Raw genomic sequence first — 23537 nt, 5'->3', positions numbered from 1 at the left:
GTACATCGGTTGGTATAAGCGATCCGACGGTTTACTGGAAAATCAGGATTTGTATCTTGTTTTGTGTGGGTACATAATATGTACATGTGTACGTATACATTTGCAAAACTTGCGAACTTGAGATCACAAGAAACATCGTCTGTTTGTCATTTTGATCATTAGAGAAAGCATCCTGATCAAGTGCAAACATTGAAACCCACGACGAAGATGTCAATCATAAATCCAGCAGTGTTTCATCAATACGAGAGACTGCATAACCACAGGAAAAAGCCCAAGGATGGAAAATATACCAACAATTTGTCAATTCTCATGAATCAGGTCAGATCTAGCTCAATCAATTCAACTTATTTAAACTTATTTAATACTTTCGGCGTAATGTGAACTATTTATCTGAAAAATATTCCTTATTATATTTACATATTGGTATATGCGCAGCTCGTTTTCGTGACGTTATGCTCCAGGAATTTCCTCGAGGAAGAAGAACGAGCAACAAGTGTGATCTATGGTTTATTATTTTGCCACCTTGTAACATATTGTGTCACATACGTTAAGGTAAAAATCATGTTCATGATAAAGCATAGGCTTGAAATTTAATTTGTAAACACCTTCCAGGAAATTGTGCAGCGAAAAGACTGGGATATGAGCGTTCGCATTGCTCCCAACAGCAACGTCAAACACTTGGCGTTGACATCAATAAACGTCGGGCTCGAATGGACCAAAGCGGTCACATTTGTTGTGACTGTGGTTTGCTTCTTTTTAAGTTAGTCACTGGAATTCAAATCCATACGAATGCAAGTGGTAGTATTTTTCTCGTTCTTATGTATTTTGCAGTTTTGGGGGCTGAACATGGATTCAGATTAGAAAATCAGCCCACGCTGAAATACCTTTGTCTCACTTTGACGTACTACACGTTGACGGAACCACGAATTCAAGGGATGATTCCAAACCTGATGACTTACTTGCCCAGCCTCATGGAGAAAATCCAGGGGTTGGAAACTTTATACTCAGCCATTATTTTGAGGGGGTCGACAATATTTCTTAGCGTGTGCGTTCTTATCCCACTCCTTCCGCAATTTAAGTTAGTCACTTTGACCCTTTTCACGAACGTGTATCGGCCATGGAGAGGGTTGAAACAGATGCTGGAAACCCTAAAGACTGAGTTAGATAGCATCAAGGAATTTCGAGAGGCTTCCCCGAGAGAAATTGAAGACTATGAAGACGTGAGTTGTCAGTTGGAGGAACGTTCTGATTCTGTACCATTTATACCAGAGTGTGCATGTGTGCTATTTACATATTTATGTAGGTCTGTACTATCTGTCTTGCACCCATGATAACGGCCAAGGTGACTCCCTGTCAGCATTTCTTTCACCCAAATTGCTTGAGACTCTGTTTGAAGACTGGTGAAAGTTGTCCAGTGTGCAAGAGGAATGTTTACAGGTAAATATTTATTTCTGCAATGCGGTGCATGCTAAATCTTGAAATTAATTGTCAAATTGTGCTGAATCTAGAGTCTAAAGAATCAACCTCAAACCCATGACAGTTTGAAATATGTAACTTATGCAAAAGTGAAGATAGAAATAAAACAGGGAGCTGATGAACTACCCTCGTGCAAGGTAACGACAATAAGACGGGTATATTTTATTAGACATCATATTTCTTCACTTAAAACTTTGTACACAAAACATAAGAGACGGTATGTGTATAGCAATTAATGAAATCTATTCATTAAATTGTGAGCTTCGTTTCTAATCGTTCATTCATTTCTATGATTCACAAAAATTATCGTCCAGCAACATTTTCCACACACCAATTATTCTTTCATAAATATACTATTGATCTGCTACAAATTATATATTCCTCTTATTCGTGCTATAACGTGAGACAATAAGCTGTTGTCTCTCCTGCTCCATTCAAGAAGACAAAATATCTCATCTAAATACAACCACATAAGCACATGATTACCAGGATAATGACAGTACAGACAGGGTTTTAAATCAAGCGTTCAGAGTGGAGATGTCTAAAATTGGCTATCAAGTACTAAATTATATGAAAAATGGGGAAGAATGCTCATAGTAACTTGTACAGCAAGTTACCAGAACGAGATACGAGGTGTACGAATTCCTACTCGTCAGCACAACAATTAGTGTGTAATGTGCATGACATTAAGTATTTATAGATTTAGTTCGTAACCGATTATGAAGATTATGTTGATTTGTCCAAGTTTAGCCAAATTAATTAAAACTTTTTCAAAGGATGATTAGTTGAACGCATGAGATTAATTTCTTCATCTTCATTAAGCAAATTGTGGAAATTGTTTGTAGATTGCTAGACTGTGAGAGAACTCATTGGTCTATTTGCGTAATTAAAAAGCCTGTTAAACACAAAATGAATAACGATTGCTTCCAGAGAAAACGTTATCAGGCGAACGTTTACCAGCTAAAATTAATAATATTATATTTGATATATTATACGTACATATATAAATGTTAGATCGTTAAAATCCCAAACCAGCTGGGAGGAGGATAAGACGGTTCGTGGCACCTACGGGTCTTACGTTCTACGTCGATTATAGTGCATACAAGGACGTACGCACTTCATGTAATAACAGTAACAATAAGTAGAATAGTAGTGGAAGCGTCAAGCGTTGTTTAATAATACAATGAACTCACCTCACAATTAAGGAGCTGGCAAATTAAGAAAACGACAACGAAGTAACGATAAAAAACATAATAAAAGTCACTAGTAAAATTATTCGGGGTAAACAAAGTCGACAAAACCAGAGGGGTTGAAGAGGGGTTCTAATTTTGTATATTGATACCCTTATGAATAAATATATCTTATGTATCATTGTGGAATTGCACCTGAATTGAACGCTCGATAGCAATACATAGGCTACAGTGTTAAAATAGGGAAGCTCGAGATGACTAGATGTGCAAATAACGGTTGAGCTTCTGCGATTTGTTATACAGGTAAAAATTAAAATCATTCGAATGTGACATGTAGCGTTGTTGAACATCTTATGAGTTGTTGTTGAGCCTATACGCGGGTCATACGTGGTCTGCTAAACGTGCTCTTTCGTATCCGATTGTGAAATTAAAAGCTCCTACGCGCCTCTTTGTTATTCTTAATGAACTACATAGTGGGTGTGGTCAGCCGTGATGATAATAACTCTGATTAGTCAAGTTATTTGTCGGAACTTTTCAGATCTGTTATTTTCCCAGCGTTCTCGGGATCTCCGAAGCTCTCTTCTTTATCAACCTTCTCTTCTGATTGCTCCGTCCTGTACAGAATTGTGGCTACGTCTCGACGTCCTTTGAAACCTACGCATTGACAAATTGATTGGTCAAAACTTAAAATAATTGGTTTTCCCCTGAACTATATAATTATAATCTTCTCACCAAAAACAACGCCACAGCCATCATTGGACACCTCGCAGGCGGAGTAAGGGAGATCGGGCGTAAATGAGGCAAACAATGTTCCTGAACCCAAAGTACATGACAAAGGTTGGTGAGAAGGACCAAAAACAGCAAATTTTTCAAGTAGAAAATTAGCAAACCTGTGGCTAAATCCCAGAGACAAACGGTACGATCTCTGCCTATCGAGTCGTAGGACAGACACCTGGCTCCCGTATGATCCAGTAATAAAGTGTCCGCAGGGGCAGTGTGTTTGTGCAAGGAGTGCTTACAGGCTCCTAAATTAAATAAATAACCATTGTTATCAAGTGATCAACTGAATTGATTTCAACAAAAAAGGTCAAGAAATATGTGAATGAAGCGAGTTATTACCAGTAACCAAGTCCCACACCAATATTCGATTGTCTTCCAGCGAATTGATAACACAACCTCCCTGCGCGGAAAAATTTCTTAGACACATGTCCACAATTGTTTAATTATTTTTAGCTTTTTATGACACCAACTTGTGCAGAAATGGCAATGGCGTGAGTGCTGTAGCCAGGCTTCCACTTTTTGAACAATGTGCCACTTTGAAGGTCATAAACTACAATAAAGTTGGGTCCTGGATCATCCACTTCCTACAGACGGGATAAATTCATAGGGCAACATTATTTCTATGTTAAAACATTCAGATTGTAACTCAAGGATGGTGACGTACCCTGCAAACGCAACAGACGAAATGTCCCTCCTTTGTGATTGCCGACAGATTGGTCACAAATTCGTGATGCGGGATGCGAAGATCATAAATTAATTTCTTGGAATTAAGGTCCCAAACTAAAAGTGGGAAAGGTTTTTGTGTCTCGTCCCCACAAACCAAAATCTTTCCATTTTCCGAGACGATCAAAGAATTGAGAAAGCGATCTTCACCCACTTACAATAGAGACCAAAATTGAGTCTTGTTGTCAAATTATATGCAAATAATGAATAAAGTCACTTGTTTAAAATTACCTTTGAAAGTCGAGATGCACTCTCCACTCGTCAAATTCATAAGATTCACGTACATTCGGTTTCGAGACAAGGACACGATGTGATGCTCATCATGTAGTCCAGTTGACGCAGGGACTGATACTGCAGAAACAAACGTGTTGAACTAGTAGGCAACAAGGCCACATGACTAAAAGTAAAGTAATTGGCATGCTTATCCATCTAAGTACTTACCTGGCGAGTAGTAGGGCATCTTTTGATTCATGATCCCCTTCATTTTGCTCACAAAAGACCCATCATCTAAATTAAAAATCTGAAGTTCTCTTCCGCATAAAAGCACGACTCGTGTGTTATCAATGATTTTCAAGTCGTTGGGGTTAGGCACGCCACGCAGGGTCCGAACTGGTTTGGCTTGATTCACGTCCCACACGATCACCTCTTCGTTGGACGTGGATAGGCTGACGACATACTCGTTTCCGGATTTTAACCGTGTAATTTGATCAAAATAAACTTCTCCGGCTCCCAACTCTTGAAAGGATTTTGATTCCTGTGCGAGGAGTGCAGCGAGGTCGTGAGGGTTGTGAAGGAGAGTGGAGGACAAGGGGACAAAGGACGGGACTCGTGGCTTCTCACATTCCTCGTACACTTTCTTCATAAAGGAACATTTGCTCACGTCAGGTGAGTTGCTCTGGATCAGGGATTGCAATCTGCCGTAAATTTGGCCAAAAAATTGAGAGCCGTCATAGCTCAGCGCATTTGCACTCATTTCGAGTACTTTGAGGAGAAGGGAAAGGTCTGCGTCCAGGTTGGCCGTATCGCCTTTGGACTCCATCACAATGTCCTCGATAACCTTGAATTCCAAATTAAATCAAGCGTAGGTGTTAGTCTTTGTTTCTGCGAATGCTATTTCTATGCTCTTAAGAAAATTAAATGAGATTGTTGATTACGACTCGGATGCGTAACGTTACGTACGAGCAACATGAACAAGGGTGTAACTAGCTGGGGGGTATAGTCAATTGGGGGTATAATGGACGTATGTATATTGCGTTTATAAGGTGTAGCCTTATTAACGTGCATGTAGGATAGGAAAGAGGACTCACATTGTAGACCGAGGATCCCTGGAGCTTCTCAACCAACCACTTCAAGTTACACAAGTACGACTTCTTGATGGAGCCATCCAAGTGAAATTCCTGAACTGGAATTTCTTCCAATTTCCTCCTTTGATAGCTACATACATGACAAACAAAAAGACTTGGTACAAATTACTCTTGTTTCTGCAGCAATCTGTCACATGCTGACATTTATTTTTAATTCTTTCTTCTCCACTCTAGAAATGTCTACGTGTGCATACTCGTCTAAAAAGGAGTGGTTATCGTATAGATGGACGAGCAGAAAGGTCACGTCAAGATCAAGCATGTCAATCCATATTTCATTATCTCGAGAAGCCCCACCACGACTTTCACCACTCCAAAACCTCATTCAACCCCTCCAGTTGGTTCAACAATATCAATTTGATTCATTGATAACCTACGCATAGAGCAAATATCTGCCCACACAGGGAGGGCAACCTTACTTTAAAATCATAATTCTTGGCTTGGGAAATATGATGACAACCCTTGAAAACTAGTCCACTTGACAAAGAAGGCGAGTATCACATTAGTGGCAAATTGGGGGATTGGGCCGTTGGTGAGGGAGCTTTCTCTCGTTACTTTGAAGTAGGTTTTAGCAAAGATCAACAACAGAGTAATTCAAGGTGAACCGAAGCACAAAAGTCTCTCTTTGCTCTATCTTCTGCTCAAAAGGACAAATTTGTGAATGGAAGCCCATAAAGCAACGCCCACACGAGCTGGAAATGGAAGTAAACCACTTTTCCGTCATCTATTATCCCGCACCCACCACCTCACGCACCCCCTTCGTCGAAACCATCCTCCTCATCCCCCCACCAGACCACGTATTAGAAATCTCCTCCTTTATAAGCAGTTATCCATGTACAGCACCATTATGCTCACCTGTTGCCCGGTTGCACCTCAGACGGCTGGCTCTGGAAGCGCCCGTTCTTCTTGTCCTTCCAATTTGACTGAAATGTGACAATACAACCGGTATGATATTTATATTTGTGACATTTAATGATGGGGAACATTCGATAATTTCCCTTTTCAAAGGACGAAATATAAACCTCTCAAAGGACTTTCACTCTCCCATATAAAGAAACACACAGATCGGGCAATACCCGTCTGTACATGAATATGAGAAAAAAACTGCGTGGGTTGACGAGCGATGTTTGCGTGTAGACAATAGTAGTACGAACAATGGAATAATAACAATCGAGTAGTTTTTAAGGAGAAACGAGCTACTCAATAACATGTTTTCATGATTCACTTTCTTCGAATTACTCCTCTTTGCATAACAATATTTACACAACGAATCACTTTAATGGGATTGAAATCGAAAGCCTTTTATTATAATTTTTATTGTAACCCACTCTGACGCAGTTTTCTCATTCTTCATCTCGCAAAAGAGTTGCCCAATAAGATCGCACATGCAGCGACCTGTGCGGAACCAGATCTCAATCTCACCTTGAAATAGTCGAGGAGCAGTTTGCGAGTCTTTTTAGACGTCTCGCCCTTCCCCAGGTAGCGTTCTTTGGCAATTTCACTCATCAGTTGGTCCCTCCATCGGATTACCAACGATCCGCCAGCCGACCCCCACTCCAAAAAGGGTCCCAGACTTTGGCACAACTGCGCCAGGAACAAGCTCGCTGGAGCCCAGTCAACTAAACACACATAGATAATTAAAATGAGAAACTCTGCATTTGAAACTGACTCCCACACTCAATTATTGTCGGCAGTGGTCGTAATATCTGGAATTCACTTACGATGGGTGACACTGGAGCAGAAGGTGGGCGAGTGGGCGAGCAAATCCAAAATCTCAGAATCACACAGGCCGTAGCGAGATGCGCACAGCAACGCCAAGGTGTACTCCACCTGCAGACGGGTTTGCAAAAATACATGAATATCTTCCATCCGTCCTCACATAAGAACGAGGGAGGGAAACATCAAAGCATTTTTATTCCTAGTCCCAATGAAGATTTCCAAGAAAGACCAAAGCAGATTTGTCGCGACGGATGAGGATAATAATCATAATAAGCGATCCATTTAATATTATTATCCTGTCTTCACTCGCAAAGGGAGGACAAGCAAAAAGGAGAGGAGGAGGAGGAGGATGTAGCAAGCAACAGACAGTATACATAGCTTGACATAAGCAAGGATGTGTATGGTGACAGAAGTGTAATATTTTGTGAATCTAATAATGTCACACTGCTGCTTTTCTATTTGATGGAATAACGATTACCATTTCTGTACATTTTCTCCTTCTCTGACTTTTACGTTCAGCCTTATGGGCCAGAGCAGAGTTTCGAATTATTTTCAGAAATTATGATCATGGGAGACCATTGAAGTTCTCACTCCCAATGAGATCACAGATAAATGTATCGTCTGCCTGCACGTGATGATGGTGACAGTGGCACAATTATAATTTGCATGTACAAATATGCATACAACCTCTGCCCTTTGATCAAAGGCACTTTTGTAGTTGCTTTACACAGTAGTAGTCTAGTCGCTTCCTTTACGTCCATGAGTCGCATGCATACATTTTCCATCTACATGATCCTGACAGAAATTTAGCCTTTAACCAAAGGGATTGCACAACAAGTTGAGCATTTTAAGCAGCAATGCCAAACTTTGCGCAACAAATGTCAAAACAATGAAATCTGACATTTGCAAGGCCAAACCAAGCCTTGTCTGAAAACAGAGGAGAATTAAAGAGAAAATTTTTGAAAACTTGATTTGAGAAAAAAATATGCAATAAGTAACAAGTCGTGGAAACCCATTGACGAGCTGTGTTTGAGAGTGACCAATGGAAAGTCAAATATATTTCGAACAAAGCCGTTTATGGTCTTACTAATAATTTTTTGAGCATGTCTTGAAAAGTTGACTCATGAAAATATATGCAAAATACATTTTGTAGCAGTAAATCTCAATTATTCTCTTTTGTTTTAGTCCAAGGTACATGTATGTAGACGAGGTTGAAGAAAAGTGAGTGAGTGAAAGGGAGTCAACTATTGTATAGCCATTTTCTAGAGCTGGTTCTCAACAGGAGATTTATTTATCCCAAGGAGACCGAGAAATGCGGAGAGAGAATTTTCCTGGAGAGGATTTTCAGATAATCATTTCGTGTATTTATTCAACTCTGAGGTTAAATCCTTGTCCTCACAGAACGTGATAATGTCGGATTGCGTAATAGAATTAAACAAACATCTTGAAGAGGATGGCTAACCAGGGTTTAGTTGAGGTATAATCATGACATGGATTCATTTAGACGTTATTGGATTCAGCACAAGTGCTCTGCTTGACATTGTCCATAAGTAAACCTTCCAAGCCGATCAAGTCAAGTCCAATAGCGCATTAGCCTGTGTCCTCTGTATTGTTCATAATTCAAATAATATTGTATTTGCAATCGCATTTGCAACCTCAAAGGTCAGAGAATAGAACAAATAAAAAGTCGAAATGAACTTGATTCGTCTCATCTCAAGATATAATCAAGGGCAACATCACATGCACATATTCGCCTACAAGCTGCTTGGTTGGTTGGATTTGTTCTTTGTACTACGATTCACATGCGGAGAGCACAAGTTGCCACTAGGGCCGAGCACTTTCTCTTGAAATCTTATTACCTTCTCTTTGCCCAAGGACTTTTCCAGGTAGTCAAACAGATCGTTGATTACGGATCGGGTATCACCAGTCCCAGACAGGTCGACGGATCCAATGGACGCTTGCCAAGCCAGCACCTGCAAGATTTTAGCAAGAAAATCTTTAAATGAACTGTATCTTGTATGTCACATGCATTCGACGACACATTTCTGTAGCCACAACCACATCTGAATGAGCGAAAGGTGAGCGGAATTGTACATCTGGACTGTGTAAAGTGGCGACAAGGAATTTGTGGTAATCCCAGTTAAACCACTTGAATGAGATTTTTTTTCAATCGAATCGAAGGCAGCACGAATAAGTAAGTGAAGAGAAATGTTGGGTCAAATCACTCTCATTCTAAGCTCTGCTCTGGTTCTGGTCTATGCATTCTAAATTCCAACCACAACTCATCCATGCCGGTTTCAAAGAGTGAGATGTGGTGGTGGTGGAGAAAGTATTTGTGAAAGTGAGACGATTGAGAGAGAGAGAAAGAGTAGCGGACTCAATCTCGAGAGCAGCTCGACTTGTGGCCTTGTGAGGGAAAGGGCAAAGGTTGCTCAAAAACGGTGCAATGCGTGCTTTAGAGGAAAACACGAGGACGAAGTCCACCCAGAAGAAGGTGGACTGAGATTATCCGTCCCCACTTATTGCTCTCTTTCTCCATGACATTCTCTAAGACATTCAGGATGGGACCACAACAGGGCCCCAACTTGAAAATAATGCCGTGTTTGATTGGTATTCACGGGGCAATCAGTGGTCGACGGATGTGGCGAAATCCCACAACAGGTATCACACAATGGGGCGAAATTTGGCCAGACAAGATTTGAGACATATGGATGGCTTACCTTAATGTAGAGAGGCAGTGTACAGTGCTTCAATCGAGACGAGATTTTCTTTTGAAGGTCACCGTCAGCACTGTGGCAGTATTGAAGCAAAGTCGCAGTTAGAAGCCCTTCAGCCGCTGTTTGATTCGGATTCGGCACCTGTTTCAATGTCAAATAAAGTATTTATGTTCCAATGAATAGCTACGCGATAATAAGAATAACTAAATGGCGACGCCATATTCATTGCCCACACAAAATACTTGTTCGACTTGTTACGAAGTGAAAACTTGATGCGATACACAAGTCGCAAACTCGACACAGATGACGACACTTTTTTACAGCTTCCATTCAGACGTCTCTTTCTTTGAATAAACTAATGAAAAAGTTTCTGCAATGAAATGGAATAACTGCTCATTACTTTTCCATGCGTCTCTTGGTGGGAAAAGCTGTTGTTACGTATGTAGCCTTCGAATGAAATAATTTTGCAAATAGCTAAGGTCACATTAGAGCTTCACAAAATAACAAGAAATCAAATTACCGAGATGAAAGCGTCTTCGTGCTTCAAACTGGCCTTGATAATCTGAAAGACGGAGGTGTCCTCTGAAGCCTCTGAACACGACATGATTATCTTCATCCTTGAGGGCATTTCTTCCGACAGCCAACAACTCAACTCTGACACCACCAGCGGATCCAACTGAAAGGTAATCAAAATTTCATATACAAAACCAATCTCAATCAATTTACCTCCCTATTTCAGAGAAACAATACATTTCTAACACAATATTCATGCAATATGGACTTCAAAGGCGAAACTTGTCTAGAACTGTAGTAACTAAACGTGTCGTTTCGCCAACGTAAGTAAGATTGCGCAAAAGGGGCAACTTGAGTAATGTCTCAAATCAGATATGACGTCAAAACAAATTCTGTTCTGTTTGCAGACATAAATTCTCTTTAAATAATTCGTGAGATGTCAAATCTCACGCCGAATCTAAAGTTCTAACGCTTGAGTTCCAAGCAGGTATAAAATATTGCATGTGTACGAATGTATGCACATACCTCATCAATTCCATCGATAATGATAATGATAGAAGAGGCTTGTGGACTTGAAGACACCAATTTGAACAACTCTTTCCGATAGCAGTCGACATTGTGTGGTATCCAGAAAGTTCTTCCAGTGATGAGACAGGTCAGTTGGTTCACCACGGTTCGAAGGATTTGAACAAGAGTGGAGCTTTCGGGAGTGAGAGCTACGAATCTGTAAACTATCAAGGCGTCGGGGAACCTTTGAAGAAAACAAACAAATTTACTCCCCAGTTAACTAAAGTCAAGCTTGATTTTTACCGTACCAGTTGAGACATTGTTGAACAGCTCGGGATATCAAGCATGTCTTTCCGCATCCCTTCACTCCATGAACAACCAGTGGGTACGACTTGTCACTAGCGATATATCTGCAAACATGATCACAACAGTGACGTATCGTTCTGCTCTTTACTTTAAAATCTTACACTTACTGTTTGATAGCACTAAGGGTATTCTCTAACGGTATGGAACAAGTATTGGCAGACTGCTGGCAGAAAATGGTGTGTTGCATCAATTCGGAACAAAGCAATCCATCGACACCATACGATGACTTCCACACGGCCTGGAACACAGAGTCGGCTGAGTTAATAATCATATTCTATATACAAAAAGGTGAACGTGACAAAAATGTCCATCTTCATCTTTCTAAATATGTTGACCTTTTTGAGGAGTAAACTTTACAGGCTGTCCGCCCAGATAAGTACTTGGATGCGAGGGGGACTAAATCTCCATCGAAATGCGAAATGGGAGTACATCGCATAAGTAATCAAACAAAATCATGTTGAAAGGAATGGGAAATGACAATGACAAAGGAGCTCTCAAAGAGAACAGAAAGAAACTTTCTCTTCTGAACCCCGCAGGCTGCCCATTCCAATCCGATACAAACCGAAACCAGGTAAATGTTCAAGAAGGGAGAAAGTAAAAAAAGAGATCCCGAGGCTTTACAAATGTGGAACAAGGTCACCACTGCTTTGACTAGAATCAGTCATCTCTTCTTGAGAGTTTATATATATCCATCACTCAAGTTCACAAGTGTGGAAATATATTTATATAGAATAGGAACACTACTTCTCAATTTGCTCAAAACGATGGACATTTTTGTATACTCCACCTCCAGCAGATGAGGTCATGCACTTCGGCAAGAATTATTGAACGACATTTAAATCCGTCTTACTTTGCCCTTGTCCTCTTCAATAATGTCGTCCAGAATGGATTTTAGTTGGGTAGAAAGTTGTCCAGAGAGCTCTTGAAGATACGCGGCATGCTCTGCATTATCCTGAGATAAGCCATCCGCCTCCCATTTGACCAGCAAACGGAGAATGTGACTTGTGGATAGTTGATTCTACACAAAATCGAGAGTATCCCACCATGAAATTATTTCGTACTTTATGCACGTGCTATGAGAACAGGATGCGGGTCTTGGCACCTTTAATTCGTTATGCAGTGCTTCCAATCTCCGACTTTTCTCCTTGGTGAGCGGAGTGGAGTCATTGGCGTCCTGTCCAGCTGGGAGTTGTGTGAACACCCTGTGACACCACACCGACCTCTTGCCCACCTCTCTGCTCATGAAGATGGAATTGTGGATTTCCTGAGAACGCAAGGCGACGGCAGAGCGTAATTATTGCACTTGAATAGCGTATTTGACATTCTTGTATGGAGCTCACCTGCTCAATTACAGTCGTTAGGTACGTATCTCTCAGCTCTGCAGGAAAGACTCGCAGAAAAATGCCCAATATCTGCTCCTAAACATGGAAATACAAAAAAGTATGTGCATACGCGAATGCCGTTTTAGGTACTGTTAAATTGTTGTTATATTATGTTCCTTTAAAATCACAAAGCATAAAAATTCTACTAACCACAATCCCACGCCATTGATTTATTGCTTGGTTCTTCTCCTCCTCCGTGGTAGACTGGACAAATAATAGTAACGCAACAAATTAAAATTATTTTACTTTCACTAAAAATAGAAAATGAAAAAATCCGTACCCGAACTTTAGGTAAATGAGCAGAGACGGGTTTGAGTCGGTAGCAAGGAGGTTCCGCGTGAGTGTCAATCTCATACCAGGTTTCCAATAAACTTCGACTCTCGACATCGCCAACGTTCTTTAATGACCTGTTGAATCCGTGGGTGAAATATTATGAAACGTACATTTGAATAATATATAAATGTCATACTTACATTTCAAAATCTTGCTGCTCTACCGTTTTCGGTAGTAGAGATTCACCTAAAGAGTTGCTTAAAAATAGGACGGGGACCACGTACGAGACTTCCAACTGGCCTGTGAACGCCGACCAAATAATTTGCGATTAGTCAACTTTGATTAAGGGTTTACTTTCATGTTTGATTTGTAATGAGAGTCGGACGTACGTTGGAGTTCTCCTAAACACAATTCTGGAAATTGATGATCTTGTTGATTCCACATTACATGGCGTTCCCAGAATAATAAATTACAAATAAAGTACTATTAGTATTATTAACAACTTTTGACATGTGGGGCAAGTCGAACCATGTGGACTGGGTTGTGCGCTAAACAGCAACAAACACTGACGTTTGGTGAAGTAGTAAATACTAGTCACATGGTGGAAATAAAATAATATTTAATTTGTCGCAAAAAATTCCTAGTCTGCGTTATCGGTGCGGTGCTAGTTTTCACAATGCTACGGCGGTTTCTTTTGCGGGATGGTAAAATGCAGGAAGAATTAATGGACGGGGGTGAAGGTAAGTACTTTGCCATTTAAAGAAAATTGAATTGAGTTGCGGTTATGTAAATATTCGTTGGTTTTTGTTGCAGGTAGGGAACAAGCCAATATACAAGTAGAGGCTATTGTTCAAGTCAGAGATTTGAGGGACAGACTGTATAAAGAGGTGTGCTCGTATGTAAGTATCACAGCCACGAATAATGTCATTTAATGTCATACTCGAAGTTCAAATAGTAAATTTTGCATGTTTAAATAAATCCAGAAAAGTTCCGTTAAACACATTTCGAGAGACGATTTAAGCGACCGTGATTTCATTTTCAATCTGCAAGAAGGAGATGATGGCAAATTGCGTGCTGTACAAATCACGAAGGAAGAGGTCATGGAAATGTCTGGTTAGTAGTAAAACAGACAAACTGAAGTAAACATTGTTGCAATTTTTAAGTTTCCATTTTTTTTAGCTAACACGGTTGATTTACACGCGATGACCGCTCTACTCTGGTGTGACCCACATAGCAGGATTCGAGAGATAACGCTTGGTGTGTCGGTGTACAGTGATCCTCTCGTTGCAGCAAATAATGCTATACAATATGCGTACTCAGGAGCTTGTTCCATTTTGTAAGCAGTGTTGATAAAACTTAAGATCTATTACACATATACATAATACAAGTATGTAAATGTGTACATCTTTTTTTAGGGACAAAATCGACCCAAGTTTCACAGCCGTTAAGACTGATCATGTGATTTTTCCTATCTTTGCTGTAAATGTTAAATCAGCCACTGGTCTCAAACAGTATCGACGACAAAAGGATGGGTCTCCTGGATCATTTCAAAGCAAAACGACAGTCGCAGTATTTCAAACTATTGCTGCACAACTTAATCAGATAATCGAGTAAGAAACTTATAACTTCTAATGCTGATTCTTTTATATTGGACGTAAATATATGTGTATGTTTTTTAAATATTTATTTCAGTAAGAAATTGAATGGGTTACTGACACGTGTTGGCAAGGAGAAAGAAGAAGAGTTAGTGGTGACGATTGGTCACAAAAGTGGATCATCAAAGCCTCGACTCCGTCGGTATAGGTGCAAAGTGAATGGTTGTCCATTTACTACCCCCTACTCATCTAATCTAAAATTGTAATTGACGTCTTATGTTTCTCAAAACCCATACAATATAGAGGATAATTTAATTTGTTTGTCTAGACATGGTAACACTCATACAAACGAGGTATCGTTCAAGTGCCCAGGTTGTCCCGCACAATTCACAGTCAAGTCAAATATGGTTAGACACCAACCTATCTGCCCAGCAAAAACGGGGAAGGCAGTAGGGAAAGTGTCTTTTGGGTCAGTTAAAGGACGAAGGTGAACATGTTTATTATTATTTTCGCGATCATTGTATTAAGGTATATGCTGTAATTATACTTTTTTTAAATAAAGGAACTCCTCTACCAAACCTATGACGCTCCCAAATACATCTTCCTATGTCAGCCTCCCTCCGAAACTGCCATTTGCTAATTTGACAAATTCGTCTCTCAAACGGTCCAAATTGCTGGATGTCCAAGGAACCATAAAATTCCCCCCCAAAAAGCTAGCGTTAATTCCAACTCCGAATATTGTAGAAAAACCCGCCACTACCACCATCATGACATTACAGTCTGAGAATGAAGAATTGCGCCGAGAGAAACACGTCGCCACTACCACCATCACGACATTACAGTCAGAGAAAGAAAACTTGCGTCGAGAGAATGAAGAATTGTGCCGTGAGAAAGAAAACGCCACTACCACCATCACAAAATTACAGTCTGAGAAGGAAGACTTGATCCGAGAGAAAGTGCAACTCAAAAGAGATAAGGCTTTAGCGTTAAGAAAAGCAAATAATAGTACAAATAATGTTGATTACAGACGGTAAAATCACTAGGTGCAGATTCCGTAATAAAAGAAAATACAAAAAGACCATACATTTTTAACCATTTGCAACCAAATTCAATCATCCTGATGGCATCATTATGGCCATTCAATTATTGACAAGGAAAATCCGGATCATCACTGCAGTGCATACATACATAAATGCATGGATGGTTTGGTTCGACGGGCTTGTTAGCTTGTTAGTTAGTGGTATTGATAATTTCTCCCAGAGCAGTTACCTTGTTGATTCTCGAGATCCGTTTTCCAATGTAGATCAGTGACATGGAGTTCGTAGCCTCGACTAGAACAGAGCTCCCGGAGAGCCGGATACACAACGGTGTGGAAAATTCCTTTCTCCAGTCGAAAGTCTACAGTTTTCAACGGAATACACATTGTTATTGATCCTGATGGCAATTATTTACTAGAACAGGCGAATATACGGAATACGTGTGGGAGACTTATGGGATATACATGGGGGCCGATGGTACTACACACACCTTGTGAAAATGAGGCGCAAATGTACAGGTTGATTTTCCTTCCTTTCAAGACCGGCTTGACCTTGGCCACTCGTCCCAGCATGAGATTCTTACAGTAATATATTTGTATTTTATAAGACCAAGTAAATCAAACTATTTACTCTTAGAATCAAATATTTCTTACCTTCACGTTGTCAGTCTGTTTTTTCATTTCCAGCGGAAGCTCGAATGGGAAGGGAATATCCACAGTGGATGGCGACGACACGGAATCTCCTGCCATGTCAAAATTTTTTGTCGTCAATTGTATGTATGTACATGTGCAAATATTCGTCTTCAGCAGATAGTTGATAAAATTATCAATCGGATAGATGAATGTCGTCTCTAACTGCTAATTTTGTGAAATACATGCAAATTTTTGGAGTTGCAAATTTGCAAATGTTCAAAGTGATCAAATCGAGTTTGCAGTGTAAAACTAGGCAATGTAATTTAATTATCTTATTAATGAACCTACTCAACAAAATGCCACCCACGTGTTGTAATTCGATCATCCGAGGCGTGGGTTCGGTTTGATGAGTTATATCGCCAGGAATTAATTGGATCAACATGCATCAATCAACGCGAACTGAAGAGTTTGACTAATTCAATTCAGGTCGAGATTCATTCAAACTGTCCGAAATCCACACATTTCGTATAAAGGCCTAAAAGGATTAGCGTAAGGAATATTTATGGGAACTACGCGATGTGGCCGTTAGTTGAATGCGTAGGTGATAACTGCGTGGGATTGGAGAAAACAATTTGCGCCAGGTACGTACCCATGTGCTCAACACAAGAAAATAAGCAATTGCGTATAAATAATTCTGAACGATCGATGAGAATACGCCCTGTGCGTTGGGGTCTTATCAAACCCAATTCTACTTCATGTCTGGTCATGTTACCTGAATACGAAGAATCCGCCGCCTTTCTATTTTTGGTGGACGCAGCGGGCGTTGGGGCGACGGGCTGCTCTGCCTTCGCACCTGCTGGTACTGGAGTTGGTGACGTAGTTGGCTGACCTGTTGCACCCCCATTTTGACGTTTCGCATAATCAGCGTGGTTTTGGGGTGTGTCCTGTTTCTCAGGCGTCTCTCGAGACTTCTTTGTCGACCTGACAAAATAAATTGTCATCCAGTAACATATTTGTACATATTTAAGTATCCATCAGATCACGTACATACTTAAGTACGTGATCTGAGCACTCAAGACCTTAAGGTTCATGTCGAATACTGAAGTGTTTACGTGCAGCAGAAATGGTTACGCTTCCTAATTGATTTTAAAGGGAAATCGTGACAACTCGAAATGTCTTACAATCAAGGGTTAAGCATAAACCAACTATTTCTGGATACAGTAAATCCGATTCAAATGAGTTCAGAGTAGTCAATTGCATGTGCTTAACTACATAAAGTCAATTACATTACTTCTTGAACTAATCTATGACGGATTATCGAGTTTATGTAAATTATATATAGAGAACGCCAAGCATTGAAAGTTGGGCATCAGACCAGGTCTTTAAAAGGGTTCAGTTGTCGAGACCTGCGAGCGAGAGGAGAGAAAGAAGGAGACGAGAGAGACAATAACGTGACCAATAGGACATTCCGTGAATTATGCTTTCCCCAAAACTGATTTATATAGACGAAAAGTGGTGCATCGCAGCTTAGGGGTTTCAGACTCATGTCTCTGCATAATCGGTACTTGTGCACACTCAAAAAGTTGTAAAGTTAATCCAAAATAAACACAATTTTCTCTTCTGCCCGCATTATCGGGAAAAGCTGCACAATTGAGTTCGATAGCTCGCTCTTCAAGTTACATTCCACGACGAGCATGAGTTTCACCAATTTGTTAAAAAAATGTACAAAGATTTACTCACCCAATGTCGTCCGATTTCTCGGAGATGCTATCGCTACTCTTGCGTTTGGAACAAAGATTTCCCATGGTTCAACCGTGGATGGGACACGAGCGAGAAGAAAAGGGCGACTGTTTAACACAGAGATAAGCTCCAAATCTGGCAATGCCTCACGGTCGGTCGGGGTGTTTGCGAGTCTGATCAAATTACGATTATCGCATACTCGGTGAGTGTGAGTCACTGTCTACAACATTATTTTCCAAATTTTCCTGGCCGCAGACTAATCTGTTTTGACGGCTAAAAAGGGGTCCAGTGCTTCGTAATTGATGCTGAATCATTGGCTCATTGGATAACACACTGCATTTGATTACGATGCGGTTTGTTGCTGCCTGACCTTTATCATGATGAGGAGAAAACACCCCACGCACTTTTACGCCTTCATAGAGGATTTATAGTAGGAACTGGTGCAGGGAAGCTGTCAGGTGGGGGACAAGTTCAATTCCCCGAATTCGGAGCAGCAGTTGTGTGGCTAGTTGAACAATGTTGGTTCTCTCGCATTGTGCCGTTGTTTGCTATATAGATCATACTTTGTGATTAGGTTAGCAGCACACCGTTCGTTCTGGGACGAACGTGCTTTCAAGTTTCACCAGACCGCACCGTGGGGCAGTAGGTCAAGGTTACTCTCCTTCCACGACAGCTTATGCAAGTCCTATTTATTCTGGATAACGGGTCCGTTCTCCGTGTACCTATTCGCAATATTCTCTTCTGGTCCTTGGATGCTCAGCTGAATAATTTCGTAGCAGTAGACCGATAATCCAAGCGTAGGGAAGTTGCGGCTCAAAATCTAGTTAAGGATGAATTCAGTAGATATCTGGGAAATTTTTTGTGTTGATTCGGTTCAGAGAAACTGCAGAGTTCAAAGCACTCGTCAGTAATTTTCACTAATTGTCACTTTATATAAACCATGTCAAATAGCATTGAGGAAGTTTCTTGGCTTCAGAAAGTGAGTCCAATTACAGGCTCCAATAAATGTCCAATTCAACTTGATGCAATCTGAAAAATTCAAAAAACACGTTTATACTGAGGTTTGTTTAGTTTGCGTTCCGATGGCTCAGCTCAATATAAACCCATTGTTTCAAGTCGACGATGATGAGACATATGCAAGTATGACTTTACATAAATACACGCATACTCGTGCTTTCATGTGTAGAACATTTACATGGAATTAGAAAAAGCAATTTCCGAGTTTGAATTGTATGCAGTCCACCATTTCCCTACATCATTTGCAAAATTTCACACTGATTTCAATAAATGTCAAAAAAAAGCCAAAACTCAAATGAGGTAATATCCATACATGTCCTTCTGGGTCTCTCCGTAGTTTATTCAGCTTATTTCACAACTTGCTGAATTTCAGTACAGGAAAATCGTCATGTAATGACGTAGACGACAATTATGTGTATTTTCAACATCTTGAATTGTGAATAAGCACTCAAACGTAAAGGAAAACAAATGTCGATTAAGCTTACTTTTTTCAATTTCTCAATTTATAATGGAACATGCCACTTCTATTCAAGTTTTTCCACGTCTAAATACACGTATGACGTAAGTGTTTGTGTCCTTTGTTACTCACTTTCACCTTCGAACTCTGTTTTCACTAACCAAAAATACTTAAAAGGAAGGAGCATAACTTATTTTGCTAAAGTACTCACCAAGTTAAATCGACTCAGACAGCAGATATGTGCATATTAGCGCAGTGGCTGCAGAATGGATTGCATGTGTGAATATGCAAATACTACATCTATTTCACTGCTGGGACCAAAAGTGACAATAATATAGAGATCATCAAAATTCCATCATTTCATGATCTATGGTGGAGAGGTCGTGATCTCATTTACTTCCACCAAAGCTATCCACATCCACGTACATCACACTAGACATCCACTTTTTTACTCATATTTAATCCACTACAGTAATACCACCCAGCTCTCCAAATATATGTACATTTATTTTTAACAGCACTATTGAATCATCAATATGCAATATTTCATGGGATACGTACACATTTATACTGCAAGTGAAAAACAATACTGGTGCTTTATTGTTTAGTGGCAATTAAATTTGGCCGTGATGGATGAAGCTTTAAATGTCGCACAAGTAAACAAGCGTTGATCTATCATATTATTATTATGGTCCTTTACATATACGTATAGAACTACGTATGCATATTAGAAATGCTCCAGGCTAAAGTTCAATAACTGGAAACCTTGGCTGTTTAACATGAACCAATTAATATCAGCAAACACCATTTCGACGAGAGACACTCATAATAAGTTCTTATGATGCTATAACGTAGATGTATTTATGTTTTGTCAACTTGATCACCACGTTAATGGAAAAGTTGAAGGCATTTATTAACATGCTTCTGTGTTACAACAGTGAGAATGTTGTAGGGCAATAAAGTGTGGCGTTCCATAATTCGCTGGTAACTGGACTGTGACCTCTTAACAGAATGCTCCACATATGTACATTCATAGATATACACGCTGTACATGTCGTCCAATTATCCGCACATATCACTACATGCACAATAACAAAATGATGCGAACGGACGGTTAAACAAATAAGTAAAGTCCACCGCAATCGATCCGAAATCCGAAGCTAGATAACGCTAAAATGTATGTAGATCCACTTTTACCATTTTAAATCTACACTGGATAGAGTTTACACTTTTCAGTACTAAAGTATTCGTTGTATTATAGTGAAGTCTGTGATTTTTGCTACAAATAAGAGTGAAGTCACATCTTGGTCGGCTGCTACGTAGTTTAATTAATTTTAAAAGGAGAGAATTATGAACGATTTAAATGAATTAATCGAATAATATAAAGTGCAATAAATGGAATGGAAATTATCAACCTTGTTCACATCCATGCCTGCCTTCGTTTACGATTATTATTACCATCGTATTTAGATAACAGAGAAACAGGTTGGTTGCACAAGTTGCCTGCTACGTAGTCCTATAAATATTCGTTGGTTGCAATGTGTCAGTATTCAAGTTCAATTTCAAATTCTGGCAGCAGCGAAAGCACGACGAAACAGTAATTATGAACTTTCGGAACGAAGCCATGCAATGCGTAGTCTGGATTAACCTCATTGATGTAAATGGAATAATCATGCCGCAATAAAATTCAATTACACTCAACAGACCAAAGTGGTGTTTCGCTCAATTGTGAACTAATTCAAATTATATCACAACAGAAACCATGCACTCGGGTGAGCGAAGGACGACAGATTACCTTTAATGGCACGATATGTTGGAGCACAATTATGCACTTTAAACTGTAGTCAGATTCAGAACGTATACTATACATATAAATATTATGATTCTGCTCTGCTACATATTTAACAAAGCAGAAATTGCACTTGTAAGGCAACGCCAAATCAGGGATCTATTCAATTGAATTTAAATGGCTTTATGAAATGGTTCCTATGAAAGAAACGTGTCTCGCAGATTGCGTGAGACGACTCAAAGAGATGCCAATTCTCGCAATAGTTATTTTTTGTAGCAGAAAACGCACAGTCAAATCAGCAGCAGTGGGGAAAAAATCGGATCTATTTTCTATCCAGACTGTCAGGACGAACGACCACATCATTTCAGCACGAGTGCGTGTGGTGTGTATGTATTTATAAATATAATCGCAGTGACCGTCTACGTGTGTGTGTTGTTGTTGGTACGTACCTAGAATTGTCTAAGGCACTACATTGCACCAAGCAATAAGGAAAACCTGTCAGTATTTCACAACGATCGGGAGTTGATCTCGCTTGATTTGTGTTAAATGAAGTTGTTCACAGAATGCTGAAAATTTGGCATAGGTCGTAGAAATCGCGTTGAAATTTTGGCATGAATTTAGTGCTCGCATTACATACAAATGGGCATGATGCTGATTGGCGACAATGGATTTTTGCTGTTACAGACATTTGTTGGATGGCCACATGGGTGACGGGAAGTTGCAACGTGGGTATATATTCATGAAAATAAATATATTTATATCTAACTCAATACACTAACGACATAATATGTAAATTAATGCGAGTACATTTCTCACATTCGACATTTGCCGATAGAATAATGCTGCATAGGCATATTGCCAATGTCTCGCTCCTCAGCCACTTTACAGGCATTATTACTCTGATGATGTCGCAAAAACTGGTAAATGCAGCATTTGAAACTATTTTTAAAATTGTGCAAATAATTTTGCGTACACCGTGATCTGTCAATAGTATGAATCAAGGCCTTCAAAATAGTTCAGCAAGCCATGAAGAGAGAGATGATAGTGACTTCCTGAGATTGAGCACACCACGCTTGCTTTACTTACTAACAATAAGTAATAGATAGCGACCACTAATTTACATGCAGCGCGACCCAAGTTTTAAAAATAACAAATTGGTACTTACAATAATATCTCCACTTTTCAGGTCAGATGAATCACGAACGTTTCAATTTTTATTATCGGTTGATGAAAGTTGAATCAATCAGGTCTCGCCAGTTTGGTAAATAATAATGACCACAAGAATTGATCCGGTCTTGTAAATAACCACCAATACTGCACCAAGACTGGAGTCTCGCGTAGAAAATCAGTATGTTCACTTGCAGCTACACTCACTTAGCACGTTTCACCAGTAATTATTAAGTTATTACTGTGGTGCATTCGGTCCGTGTGTCTGAAACCCGTCCACGACGTATGTAACATAACCCCGCAAGAACTCTGGCTTTGTTGGAGTCGTAAGAATTTTGAGTGATGGCAGATTGGTCAACGAGGAACGTGTAATATTATTTTATTGCAAGAGATTTCTATGAATCAAATGTCGAGAGTAAAACAGCGGTATGTGTAGCGGCACAAAAGCAGTGAGGAGGACGATATTGCCAAAGTAGTGGTGGATGAAGTGAGAGAAGGTCATTTAGCAGTTTTTAGTTGGAGTACACGGGATGGTGCAATAATAATGATAATATGTATGGCAATACTATTCTGGCGTCACACTGTTCTCACGCTTAAGAAAGAGGCTGATGTGTGTATGTGTAAGTATTTAGTTGAGGAGAGTTGGGAACGCTAAGGAGACGAGGAGGAAAATATATGCAGACTTGTAATGCTGCTGCTGATGATGAATGATAGCTTGTAGTTATTGTTTGGAATTTGAAATTGATGGCGAGGAGGAAGAGAGTGAAGAAATGCAGTCCGGAGAGTTGGACTGGGTCGAGTCTGTGGGAGAGAGCAGGACTTGCCGTTTGCACTTCTTGGCATGGAATGAGAGTTGTAATGTCCGAGGAATGCGTTTACAAGGATGAGAAAATATATAAAACGGGGAAAAGTCCTTCTTCTGCCTGGCTCCACCGACTGATCTCCACATTTCCACAGTGGGAACTAACGGGGAGCCCGAATTCTAACTCTTTCCTACCAACATTGCTTTTGCTGCTCGATATCTCGAGCAGTCGCTGCTGCTCTAGCTCAACATTTGGCTCCAACAACATGCAACAAACCTTCAATCCATCTGATC

At 40.0% G+C, this 23537-nt stretch overlaps 3 protein-coding genes across 6 annotated transcripts; 2 read left to right on the top strand and 1 right to left on the bottom strand.

Annotated features, from left to right (window-relative positions):
• The first annotated feature begins 20 nt into the window (after positions 1–20).
• LOC110842573 lies at positions 21–1623 on the top strand. Its single transcript, XM_022088347.2, has 6 exons — positions 21–318; positions 436–552; positions 613–760; positions 832–1220; positions 1304–1437; positions 1509–1623. Exons 1-6 carry the CDS (start codon positions 208–210, stop codon positions 1513–1515), a joined length of 906 nt encoding a protein of 301 aa, XP_021944039.1. The 5' UTR covers positions 21–207; the 3' UTR covers positions 1516–1623.
• LOC110842571 (NACHT domain- and WD repeat-containing protein 1) lies at positions 1615–23386 on the bottom strand. 3 transcript variants are annotated; one of them, XM_022088343.2, is made up of 31 exons: positions 22440–23386; positions 18012–19040; positions 17044–17252; positions 16293–16381; positions 16130–16217; positions 15872–16000; positions 13397–13435; positions 13208–13307; positions 13015–13141; positions 12885–12938; positions 12693–12770; positions 12455–12616; positions 12203–12370; positions 11460–11590; positions 11295–11396; positions 11005–11230; positions 10487–10642; positions 9970–10107; positions 9109–9222; positions 7252–7360; positions 6953–7149; positions 6386–6453; positions 5477–5603; positions 4611–5226; positions 4401–4520; positions 4111–4322; positions 3917–4030; positions 3786–3846; positions 3557–3691; positions 3399–3479; positions 1615–3320 (listed from the first exon to the last, which is right to left on the bottom strand). In XM_022088343.2, the coding sequence occupies exons 2-31, from the start codon at positions 18074–18076 to the stop codon at positions 3184–3186; spliced, it is 4152 nt and encodes a 1383-aa protein (XP_021944035.1). In that variant the 5' UTR covers positions 18077–19040; positions 22440–23386; the 3' UTR covers positions 1615–3183. The 3 variants fall into 3 exon arrangements, with proteins under 3 accessions (XP_021944035.1, XP_021944036.1, XP_035702707.1); XM_022088344.2 differs by lacking the exon at positions 22440–23386 and adding an exon at positions 19697–19712; XM_035846814.1 differs by lacking the exon at positions 22440–23386 and adding an exon at positions 19514–19624.
• On the top strand, positions 13553–15685 carry LOC110842572. 2 transcript variants are annotated; one of them, XM_035846815.1, is made up of 8 exons: positions 13553–13747; positions 13821–13902; positions 13996–14120; positions 14187–14343; positions 14423–14617; positions 14700–14864; positions 14931–15089; positions 15165–15685. In XM_035846815.1, the coding sequence occupies exons 1-8, from the start codon at positions 13684–13686 to the stop codon at positions 15634–15636; spliced, it is 1419 nt and encodes a 472-aa protein (XP_035702708.1). In that variant the 5' UTR covers positions 13553–13683; the 3' UTR covers positions 15637–15685. The 2 variants fall into 2 exon arrangements, with proteins under 2 accessions (XP_035702708.1, XP_021944038.1); XM_022088346.2 differs by having other exon boundaries at positions 13821–13906; positions 13991–14120.
• Positions 23387–23537: the final 151 nt, after the last annotated feature.

This window comes from Folsomia candida, unplaced genomic scaffold, assembly GCF_002217175.1.
Source record: "Folsomia candida strain VU population unplaced genomic scaffold, ASM221717v1 Fcan01_Sc001, whole genome shotgun sequence".
Taxonomy (NCBI): domain Eukaryota; kingdom Metazoa; phylum Arthropoda; class Collembola; order Entomobryomorpha; family Isotomidae; genus Folsomia; species Folsomia candida.
Note: the sequence above shows the minus strand (reverse complement) of the source record. Positions and strands in the feature narration are given on the sequence as shown.

Coding starts and splice junctions, on each gene's coding strand:
- LOC110842572 (XM_022088346.2), top strand. CDS start 13,684: ATGCTACGGCGGTTTCTTTTGCGGGATGGTAAAATGCAGGAAGAATTA. Junction 13,748..13,820: donor ATTAATGGACGGGGGTGAAG/GTAAGTACTTTG, acceptor TTTTTGTTGCAG/GTAGGGAACAAGCCAATATA. Junction 14,618..14,699: donor CAACTTAATCAGATAATCGA/GTAAGAAACTTA, acceptor TATTTATTTCAG/TAAGAAATTGAATGGGTTAC.
- LOC110842571 (XM_022088343.2), bottom strand. CDS start 18,076: ATGGGAAATCTTTGTTCCAAACGCAAGAGTAGCGATAGCATCTCCGAG. Junction 16,001..16,129: donor TTGCGCCTCATTTTCACAAG/GTGTGTGTAGTA, acceptor TGAAAACTGTAG/ACTTTCGACTGGAGAAAGGA. Junction 3,321..3,398: donor TGGCTGTGGCGTTGTTTTTG/GTGAGAAGATTA, acceptor GTCAATGCGTAG/GTTTCAAAGGACGTCGAGAC.
- LOC110842573 (XM_022088347.2), top strand. CDS start 208: ATGTCAATCATAAATCCAGCAGTGTTTCATCAATACGAGAGACTGCAT. Junction 319..435: donor TGTCAATTCTCATGAATCAG/GTCAGATCTAGC, acceptor GTATATGCGCAG/CTCGTTTTCGTGACGTTATG. Junction 1,221..1,303: donor AAATTGAAGACTATGAAGAC/GTGAGTTGTCAG, acceptor ATATTTATGTAG/GTCTGTACTATCTGTCTTGC.